Source organism: Hippoglossus hippoglossus, chromosome 12 (assembly GCF_009819705.1).
Source record: "Hippoglossus hippoglossus isolate fHipHip1 chromosome 12, fHipHip1.pri, whole genome shotgun sequence".
NCBI classification, from domain to species: domain Eukaryota; kingdom Metazoa; phylum Chordata; class Actinopteri; order Pleuronectiformes; family Pleuronectidae; genus Hippoglossus; species Hippoglossus hippoglossus.
This window is the reverse complement of record NC_047162.1, coordinates 20,614,927-20,625,381: the sequence shown is the minus strand read 5'-3', so window position 1 is coordinate 20,625,381 and position 10,455 is coordinate 20,614,927. Positions and strand designations below refer to the sequence as shown.

The 10,455-nt window shown below is 47.9% G+C and overlaps 2 protein-coding genes across 4 annotated transcripts in view; one reads left to right on the top strand and one right to left on the bottom strand.

The window, feature by feature from the left end:
- Nucleotides 1-1,317, top strand: part of smyd1a (SET and MYND domain containing 1a) — a 6,179-nt gene extending 4,862 nt beyond the window's left edge. Inside the window, exons 7-10 of the mRNA XM_034601728.1 lie at nt 1-35; nt 117-280; nt 797-965; nt 1,048-1,317. The exon at nt 1-35 is cut by the window's left edge and continues 52 nt beyond it. Coding sequence (XP_034457619.1) covers nt 1-35; nt 117-280; nt 797-965; nt 1,048-1,152 — 473 coding nt within the window. The 3' untranslated portion in view covers nt 1,153-1,317. The remainder of the gene's footprint in view (nt 36-116; nt 281-796; nt 966-1,047) is intronic.
- A 272-nt stretch (nt 1,318-1,589) lies between these two features.
- dqx1 (DEAQ box RNA-dependent ATPase 1) lies at nt 1,590-9,870 on the bottom strand. 3 transcript variants are annotated; one of them, XM_034601707.1, is made up of 13 exons: nt 9,548-9,870; nt 8,498-8,842; nt 7,667-7,860; nt 6,298-6,590; nt 6,140-6,267; nt 5,030-5,338; nt 4,782-4,881; nt 4,323-4,481; nt 3,891-4,082; nt 3,595-3,720; nt 2,933-3,123; nt 2,650-2,840; nt 1,590-2,400 (listed from the first exon to the last, which is right to left on the bottom strand). In XM_034601707.1, exons 2-13 carry the CDS (start codon nt 8,801-8,803, stop codon nt 2,205-2,207), a joined length of 2,385 nt encoding a protein of 794 aa, XP_034457598.1. In that variant the 5' UTR covers nt 8,804-8,842; nt 9,548-9,870; the 3' UTR covers nt 1,590-2,204. The 3 variants fall into 3 exon arrangements, with proteins under 3 accessions (XP_034457598.1, XP_034457597.1, XP_034457596.1); XM_034601706.1 differs by having other exon boundaries at nt 6,140-6,590; XM_034601705.1 differs by having other exon boundaries at nt 2,205-2,400; nt 6,140-6,590; nt 8,498-8,834; nt 9,547-9,870.
- Nucleotides 9,871-10,455: the final 585 nt, after the last annotated feature.

Genomic DNA, 10,455 nt, shown 5'->3' with positions numbered 1-10,455 from the left:
TCGAGACGTCTCGTGTTGAGGGCGATTATCATCACGTACGTCACATCAGCTTCTCTTTTATCATCCCTCCTCCTTCTGTCTGTCCATCGTCTCTGTGCTCTTGTGTCGTCTCTCAGGTGGTGAAGCTGTGCACTGAGTGTCTGGAGAAGCAGGAGAACGTTCTGGCCGACACTCACCTCCTCAAGCTGCGTGTGCTCAGTGTGGCCAGCGAGGTGCTGTCCTACCTGCAGTCGTTCTCTGAGGCGGCAGACTACGCCCACAGGATGGTGCAGGGATACACGTGAGTCAGGGGTCGTAGTGAACCCATGTCTGAAACCTGTCTTCTGTGTACTGACCAGCAGGGGGCGACTCCACTGGTAGTTTCTATAGAAGACTTTAAATCTTAAGTCTTCTTCAAACAGCTGATGTTCATTTAGAGTCAAACAGACCATAAAGCACCGGATGTGTTGGGGGTGGATACCACAGAGTGATTGACAGCTAGTACTGTCCAATGGGTGCAGGTGGCAGGTATATGTGGGCGGGCACTCTCAGTCAGGCTCCTCCCCCTGCTCCTCCAAATAAGGTTACTTCAAGTTTCAAAAAACCAAGATGGCGCCAAGGTGACGGTTGATAGTTTGGAAGGAAACCAAACCGACGCCATGAATACTTTACTCACATAAACTACAAGTACCTAAGTACAGTACCTGAGTGAATACGCAGCTTCACACCGTGGAGATAGAGACGTCTGTCGGCCTCATACCTGAAACACTGCAGCTGCAGACGTGGACCTGATCCTCCGCTTCTCTCTTCTGAACAGGAAGTTGTATCACCCTAACAACGCCCTGCTGGGCATGGCCATCATGCGGGCGGGCGTCACCCACTGGCACGCTGGTCAGATTGAGGCGGGCCACAGAATGATCTGCACGGCCTACGGGATCCTCATGGTCACACACGGACCAAACCACGCCATCACCAGAGACCTGGAGGTAAACTACTCTGTTCTATGTGGAAATATCTTCACGTCATTATTTCAGAGCCGTACTCACAGTTTCCTCTTCCTGGTTCCAGTCCATGCGTACGCAGACGGAGATGGAGCTGAAGATGTTCAAGGAGAACGAGCTGGGGTACCACACCATGAGGGCCGCCGCTCTGAAGAGCCAGCCCACGTCTTAACTGTGCAGCTCCATGGAGACATGTCCTCTAAAGCACTGAACCAGCCTGAATCATGAGACACGAGCAGATGCAACACAACTCGCTGTGTGTACGGTTTCTACAATAAAAGAGTAACAACACATGTCGTGATCATTGAAACACAAAGACGTGATTCAGAATAACTGATTCTTCATATTATTGATGGTCAGATTTTTAATTATGATCTGTGAACGCTTTTCAAACTTCATCACATCATTTACTAAAGCTTCTTTTCCACTAAAACCCACTGACGTCTGTATTTTGTCTGTGATGTGATTCAAGCGTCGTTCACCTCCGGGTCAAACGGGCCTTTTGAAAATCCCCCAGTTTCAGGAATACTGAGAAATAGATCTGTACATGACCTCAGATACAACAGTTATTATTTAACAGACAGTGAAATGAAAAATCAATGTGCAGACTTTTCCAAACATGAAAAAAAATCTTTTATTTAAAGCTCATTCTGTGTCCTGTTAAAAAATCCACTTTACAAAGATTTTTCACTGTTGACAAAGTCGGAGAAAAAGAACCAACGCAGGAAAAATCTAACTTTTAAAAAGTTTATCAAAAAGCTGAAAATAGAAGCTGTGAGCGTCACGGCTGCAGTTCCATCACCGTGAGAAACCATGTGATCGTCCACGAACATCTGTAAAGGTCAAAGGTCGCATAAGAAGGAGTTTCAGTCTAATACTTTAAATACAAAAGGACTCGTCAATGTTTGATAAATTATTACACCTCCCTTCATTTTTCCAGTTGTTGATTCAAACATACTTCTCTGTGACTTTAGTGTCGACATAACAAACAGTGAGAACGAGGATTGAATCGTTAACAAATCCCTCATTAAATTAAAAAAATATTTAAAATAACATTAAAATGTACAATGAAGACAAACAGCACGACAACGGTTGGAATATTTCCCAGAGTCACTGTGAAGACGATATATTAACACACTTCTGTACATTAGAGTTTTCAGTAAAATCTCAGATGGGACAATAAAGTGACGGCTGGGACGTGTTCTCCTGAGCGGCGGCTCCGTCTCATTGGACGACACAGAGGTCGGTGCCGGACTCGTCGTCTCCCGCCCCAGCAGCGTCCCTGTGAGTCCTGCCGAGCTCGCTCGCCCCCCCGTCCCGCTCGTCCCCCTGCAGACTCTGCCTCAGCTCCGTCAGCAGCTCTTTACCGTCACTCGACGGCAGGTTACCCAGGTAGTACAGCGGCGTCAGCTCCACCAGCCTGCGGCGGGGGAGAGGAGAGTCAGGTGGGTTTTATCTGAGGTTAAGAACTGGACTTCTACAGACAATAATAAAACACGTCAGGTGCGCAAAGGCTTTTACTTTAATGTCAAAATACTGTCTCAAGTACTCCCAGGAGCCCCCTGGAGGCAGGATGCGATAGCTTAGCACAAGCTGTGGCGCTGTGTGACAGCAGCAGGACATGACGCATCTAAACCGTCACCATAAAGCATCGCACAGTTCCACTCACATCTGGGGATGGACCTCGGAAGCGATGCGGATGCAGTTGTCTCGTGAGATGGTGAACTCGTGGTAGAGGACCCAGTCGGGGGGGTCAGGGCAGGGCTGGCGACAGCGGTAGGAGGAGAACGGATGCAGGTGAGCGACGTGACGGTGAGAGAGCAGAAGGTAGTTTCCTGATCCGTCCACGTCGTGAGCCAGCTGAGCAGGAAGAGAAAGACTTCATCAGACGACTTCACATACAATTCATCCGTTTCAATTAAAAATCAATTCTGAGAAAACCGGTTGTTTACTTTGAGGAAGAATCCTGAGATGAGAGCACGCTTGATATTCGTGCAGTTGTCCTGACACCCGAAAGCAGGAGGAGAAACAGGAAGCTCGATTCGCTGCATCACCTCCAGCAGCTCCGCCCTGATCACCGCCGCCAGGCGCAAGGAGGCGGGGCTGAGGAAGTTTGTCGTGCACCACGACTCGTCCTGATTATCTGACCAGACAAAGACCGAAATTCACTCAATAACTCATCTATTGTTTTATGGGTTAAAGTCGACACTGTCAGGAAAACATCGAAAACACTGTAAACACTCCTGATTGGCTAATGCTGATATTGCTAATATTAAACAAACTCCATATTCGTCCACACTTTCTTTGTCTAAACTTCACTTGTTCTACATGATTCTACAACATCAGCAACCACGTTTCTATAGCTGCTTTCAGACATGAACTAAACAGACGTGTTGCTGACGTGTTCCTGACGTGTTGCTGACGTGTTGCTGACGTGTTGCTGACGTGTTGCTGACGTGTTCCTGACGTGTTGCTGACGTGTTCCTGTTGGTGTGAACGAGTCGGACCCGACAATCTGCTGCTGCTTCACAAACACTAACTACAGGAAATGTCAGGACACTATTTTCATGTGTGAACACAGCTGGTGTGTGTGATGAGGTCGTTGTGTACGTACGCTCAGTGAAGGCTTTATAGATGTTGATGAGCGTCATGTGATCTCCCTCTGTGTGCATCAGAGATCTCCAGTGTGTGACGGCAGCTTCCTCTCGGCTGGATTCAACCGCCATGAAACACGATGGCGCTAAAGACGAGAGACGTATCAGACCACATAATAAAAGCACATTAAATAAGTGGGTGTGGAATTGTGCTGCATTTATCATCCTCATCATTTATTGTAAATCTAATTACAAGCAACAGTGGCTGGAAACTCATTTCCCACTTTGTTTAAAAGACGTGAGTGTGTTCAGTTACCTGTGAGCATGGCGGCTATCGTGAGCAGCTCATCAACGCAGTCGTACTCGCAGGCAGCGATCAGAGCTTTAGCCAGCGATGGTTCCAGTGGCAGCTCCGACATTATGATGCCAACCTCCGACAGGTTACCATCATCGTCCAACGCTGCCAGGTAGTCCAGGTCCTCCAGGGCCTGCATGAGGGCCTCAGGGGCTGAGGGGGAGGTTCAATGTTCACAGAGAACTGGTTATTAAAGCCCAAAAGCGATTTATACATAAATACATTTCAAAGCCAACCCATGGTAGGTGGACTTTGATAAGTTAACTGGTTAACGGGTTGTTTCCAGCTGTTGACCATCTTTGAGCTAAGCTAACAGGCTGTTCCCTTATATTCAACATCTTCACTACTTTAAAACCTCAAACTCTCTCAAATCCCTTTAAACCCTGTTGGTACCTGGTCTGTCCAGGAACTTGCACTGTCCCATGTCGGCAATATCGAGCCTCTTGAGCAGGAGCACGAGGTGGCTGAGGTTCTCCTCCACCACCCCCGGACAGTGAGCCTCCGCCATCCCATCATCGTACACAGACTGAGGGTACAGACGGAGACACAGCCCTGAAGAGCAGGAGACACACAGTGACCATAAAAAAATTACTTTTAATTAATTAATTCAATCCATGAAATCAATATTTTATTACCAATTATTAATCATATCTGAAGGGTCAAAAAAATCTACGTTTCCTAAAATGAACATTTAACAGTGTAATTCATGATTCTCCCTCCGAGTGTCGCTAAAGTCAAACATTTTCAAATCTGACGTGTTGCATTAAAAGCAGTTGTAGTGAATCTTAGGGTTTAGTAAGAGTCTGCAGGAAGGTGTATCAGCTGGAGACCATGAAAGCATCAACAACCTACCTGGAAGGTGACTGTTGACTCTCTGAGCTCTCATGTCCGCCTGGTGTTTGCTGATCGTCCTCAGGACCTGAGAGTTTGCTCTTATTTGTGGGTTGTAAACCTGAGGCAGAAGATGAAGGAGACAATGAAAATCCTGAAACTCTCTTTTCCTTTTCACTTGAATCTAATCAGCGTCCGTCTCAGACTCTTAAAACTTTACAATGTTTTGTATTAAGCTGGTTTAGCTCAAAATAAAATCCTAAACCCACAGTTTTGAGTTGAAGACCCGTGTCGATGACGTAGCGAACGGCCGGCAGAGAGAAGGATGCCTCGGACAATGTGTCGGTGACGATAACCTTCCTCTTGGCGCCCGGACCTCCTGCTCCGGGCGCCGAGCCGCCCGCCGAACCCTCGGAGCCGCCGCTCCCTCTGAGCGTAGAGGATTCAGGGTCGGATTCGTAGACCCTCTGTGTCAGTCCAGCCAGTCCGGCGTGGAGCGGGAGGATCCTGAGAGAACCGAGCTGAGGACTCAGAGCAACGCACTCCTTCTCCAGCAGGGCGGCGCACTCTTCAATTTCCTGCACGAACAAAAGAAGAAGGAAAGAGAGCGAGAGTTCGTGTTTTAACCATTAACCATAAATAAAGATGGACGACATGACGGCTCCCAAAAGTGAAGCCGAATCACCCGATAGCCCCCTGGTGGCTGGAGGCTGTGTAGGTCATAACCCCTCCTCCTCCATGTTAGCAGATGGGACATGGACCAAACCAAATAATTCAAAGTAGACGTTAAATAAATGTTTCTCAAAATATTTGTAGTTATATGTTAGGTTGACCATCTCTTTATGGGTGGGGGGGGGCAGCCTCACAGACCTGGAGACTCTTTAGTCTCTGTGGACACGGTTCATCAGGGACGTCCTCAGGTTTCTATCCACAGAACAACGTGTTTTTATCTTCTAAAGAAAACTGGTTGAACCAAACTTCTCTCAGTCGGAGTTTCACCACCTTTGTTGTGATTGAGGAGTGAAACCAGGACACGAGACACCAGAGAGGCCTCTCAGGTGGACGTGTCCTGGTTCACACACAGAGAGACACACACACACACACACACACACACACACACACACACACACACACACACACACACACACACACACACACACACACACACACACACACACACACACACACACACACACACACACACACACACACACACACACACACACACACACACACTAAATCAAACTGAACTCCCTTCGTCAACACCTCCGGCTCCTTCACAGGTTTAACGACTCAGAACATATGAATTCTTGAGTTATGACCTTGTTTGTTAACATATACGATGCCAATACTTTTGATGTGATTTATATATCTTGTACCTGAGCACTCGCCAGAAACACCATCACATCTCCTCTCTCTCCTCTTCTGTGAAGATCTAACACCATGTGACAGGCGGCGGCTAAAGGCTCCTTCCCAGAGGACAGTTCTCTGTACAGCGTCTCCACGCTCGTCACCGCCTCAGTCTTCTCCGCTACGCCACCGGCCTCCTTCTCCTGCTCTCCGGCCGCAGCATCAGCGAGCAGACGGTCCAGAGAGAGGTGAGGGACGCCGGCTCCCAGGAAGCCAGAGAGGCGAGGCGCCAGCAGCGGGTGAGTGAGGAGAACCACCCGGAAGTTGTCGGGCCTCTGGCGGCAGACGTCGCACAGCAGGCCGAGCAGCACGTCGGTGGACACGGTTCGCTCCTGGAGCTCGTCCAGCACCACGACACCGTACTGGTGCAGCAGAGGGTCCGACATCATTTCCTCCAACAGGAGCGTGTCGCTGACAAACCTGAAGAATCAAAACCATTAAAACAAAAGGATTTCAAAGATGTTTAAACCATTAAAAACATCAACAGCCTGAAGGTCTGTCAGAGTAAAATCACTCTCAGGGACAAAACCACAACTCAAGTTTTCATTACTTGTGTCTGTGTGTATCTCTGATACTGGTCTGACACCAGTATCAATCATCTGAATGTGAACGATACTGGGATCATTCTTTTATATGTAAAACAACATCAGGCTGAAGTTAAACGCTGATTTCCCAACTTTTAAAATAAAACCTAACAAATAAACATAATTTATAATACTAATTTACTGAGCTGTTATTTATCATTAAAATGTTTAATAATCAATCATCGTGATCAACTTGGTTTGACTCCATGTGAGAGACGTTGTGACATCATCATTATGGAAGATGAGTTCACATGACCCAGATCAGCTGTGAGTTCAAAACCTGGATGGAGACTCAGTTCATGGTCATTTGAACACTGAGGTTTTGTTTTAAACGTGAACTGTTCTTGGTACATTTTTAAGAGGTGATGACATTTTTCTTTGCAGTTTAGTTTCAGAGAAAAACAAAAAGAAAGATTTATTTGATATTTTCTGTTGTTAGACGAGAACTTGTGTTTGTTTAACGGAGACCTGGAGGTTTTCTGGATTAGTTCAGTTAATCACACTGATCTTAAATCTAAAACTCACTAATTAACATGCTGTGTTAAGTTAGTAAGAATAAGAAGTTGAGGTTTTACAGAAGTTAAACCCTGAAATCATTTCTCTGTACAGATTTAGTTTGAAACAGTAAAGACTGAGCTGTGGTGAATAGATCGTCCTGTGGGTTACGACCAGTTGAAGCTCTGCCTCTGAATCAACCACAGTAAAAATCGATCTCCGACACCTCTGTGACTAACGGGCGGTTCTTGTGCTAACCGTGAAACACAACACGGCGCCTCAGGCTCATCCAATCACACGGATGCACGGGTGTGATTCTGTTTAAGCCGCTTGCAGCTCATCCAGCAGGAGTGATGTCGTCACGTTACTTTGAGAACGGACACTTCAACAGAACAGAATCTGGATGCGCTCGGTTACCTGAGCAGGGTGTCGGGTGTGCAGCTGTCGTCATGGGACACCCTGTAGCCCACCTCCAGACCCAGGCTGAGGTCCATCTCATCGGCCACACGGAGAGCGAGACTCACCGCCGCCGCCGAGTACGGCTGCGAGCAACACACCAGGCCCTGGCAGAACTCGTATGACAGCGCGTACTCCACACACCACTGAGGCACCTGCAGGGAGGACGTCAAACATCACTGAGGACATCAGTGACAGGTTCTCAGGTTGGATGGAGCACAAAACTTAACACGTCGCTGGGGTAGAGGAAAGAACGTCTTACATCAGGGGGCGGGATTATCAAGACCATAATAACAACCATAATAAGAGTCATGTGTTGTGCAAATGAATTATTGCCATTATCCAATGAAATCACAGACGTACAAAGTAAAGACGAGGTTCTGCCTCTCGACCCGTGGAAAAGCAAACTGGTTCTTAAAGGTTCAAGTGAACGAACTCTGAACCGGCTCCGAAAAGAGTTTAACACAAAAGTGTTTAAAAGAAACTGACCCTAACTGACTGGATTGGAATAATAAAATAAAACTGAGTAGACTGTGAAAGGTGTTTTGTAACAGACCTGAAAACTATTTAATAAAAACATGGCTGAACTGCTATGATGACAACATGTGATCGTGGATCAGGTGATGTGGATCAGGTGACCGTGGATCAGGTGACCGTGGATCAGGTGACTGTGGATCAGGTGACCGTGGATCAGGTGACCGTGGATCAGGTGATCGTGATCAGGTGATCCTGGATCAGGTGACCGTGGATCAGGTGATCCTGGATCAGGTGATCAGGTGACCTGGGGGTTACCTGTGTGCTCTTCCCGCTGCCACTGGGCGCACTGAGCAGCACCATGTTGTGACTCTCCAGATGCTCCAGCAGACTCTGCCTCAGCCTCCACGCAGGCAACCGCTGCCTCTGCTCCAGCAGCGAGTAGTAACGTGAGGAAAAGGGCAAACTGTCGTACGGGTTCACCTCCAGGTCCCCGAGACCGTCGTCCTCTCCTTCCGCTCCGTCCACTTCATCGTCCAACTCCCCGGAGAGGAGCGACGACACAGAGAGGGAGTCCAGGGCCGTGGGGGAGGTGGGGGAGGGCTTCACTGGTGGAGAGGCCATCTTCAGGAGAGGGTGAAGGAGTGAGGGGCGAGAGGCTACCTGCACAGAGGAGGTGACGTTAGACGTGAGCGAGCGAGATGCACGTTTGAAATGAAGTTTACAAGTTTAATATCCAGCAGAAAGTCAGAGAAACCCTGAAAGGTTCATTTCTTAATAAACATCATTATGAGGCAGATCTCAGGGGCCACTTCCTGTCCGTGCTCCTCCGGCCCAGAGACAGGATATCAAACTGTGTGTCTCCACCGAGACGCCACCGAGACGCCACATGACAGCATTAATACAGCTTACATTAATAACACTAATTACATCATCATGATAACCAGTGAGCATCACACCCGGGTGGAGACAAACAGAGGATGGACAAAAGAAACAGACCTGTTTATTCCACTGTGATGATATTTGAGTGAAGATGAATATAAATGTGACGTAAAGACAATTTGTCCTTCAGATGAAAAACCTCTGTCTTTATGTCTCCTGTGTTTTCCTCTGATATTTACACAGCTGACGGTCACACGCACATGAAAACAACATGCACACAAACATGGTGGACACACGCACATGAAAACAACACGCACACAAACATGGTGGACACACGCACATGAAAACAACACGCACACAAACATGGTGGACACACGCACATGAAAACAACACACACACAAACATAAAAACAACACACACACAAACATGGTGGACACACACGCACATATAAAACAACACGCACACAAACACGGTGGACGCACGCACCGATAAGACGTGCACGAGCCTCACCCTGGAGACATGTCAGCGGGCAGGTGAACAAACGAACCCGGAACACACTCTCCTCCCTCGGCCTCGCTGCTGCTGTCGTGTCCGCTCGCTCCTCCGGGCTCCGGGTCCCGCCCTCACACACCGGACACCGGCTCGATACGAACCGGAAACCACGGCTCAGTCCTCCCGGTATGTCCCGGTTGGTCCCGGGTCGTCCCGGGTCGTCCTCCCGGTTCCTTCCTGGCTGCTGACGGAGAACAGGCGCAGCTTCAGCGAACAGCCGCCATGTTGGATACCGAGCTGTCAAAGCTCGTGTTACATTCAGGGACCCTCAGAAGAAACAGGGACATCCCAGAGCTGACCCCTGGTGGCTGACTGCAGTACTGATTATAAACCTCTAGGTTTAATATACAACATAAACACGAGGGGTCACTTTATTTCCTTCACAGTGTTATATATTATATTATTTAAAGGCCAGTGCGTCCTTCAGAGGACTCCTGACGTCACATTCATCCTCCGTCGGCCTCCTGGACTGTTCTTCCTGTTGCGTCACCAGCTTGGCCCCGCCCTCAGCCCACGCCTACAAACAGAGCTACGATGAAGACGATCTTCGGTTGATGAAGACGATCTTCGGTTGATGAAGACGATCTTCGGTTGATGAAGACGATCTTCGGTTGATGAAGACCTTGATGTGTTTTTAACGTAAATCAACGATATGAAACTTTTCTAGCTTAAAGCAGCAGCTTGGTTAAAGTGAGTCTGATGTGAGAAAGCTGCAGGGGGCGCTGTTGCTCAGTAACAGTTCCATAGTGTTGGTTTCAATGACAGATCCCAGACTTTAAATTTATCTGAACACAAATCAATTCACTGAAACTTTTTATTTTGATTATAGACTCATTTGACAG

What these genes read in the sequence shown, in the direction of transcription:
- dqx1 (XM_034601706.1), bottom strand. Translation starts at nt 8,803, where the DNA reads ATGGCCTCTCCACCAGTGAAGCCCTCCCCCACCTCCCCCACGGCCCTG. An exon ending in CGGGTCTTCAACTCAAAACT is followed by an intron (nt 4,882 to 5,029) that starts GTGGGTTTAGGA and finishes CTTCTGCCTCAG; the next exon opens with GTTTACAACCCACAAATAAG. An exon ending in CTATAAAGCCTTCACTGAGC is followed by an intron (nt 3,124 to 3,594) that starts GTACGTACACAA and finishes TTGTCTGGTCAG; the next exon opens with ATAATCAGGACGAGTCGTGG.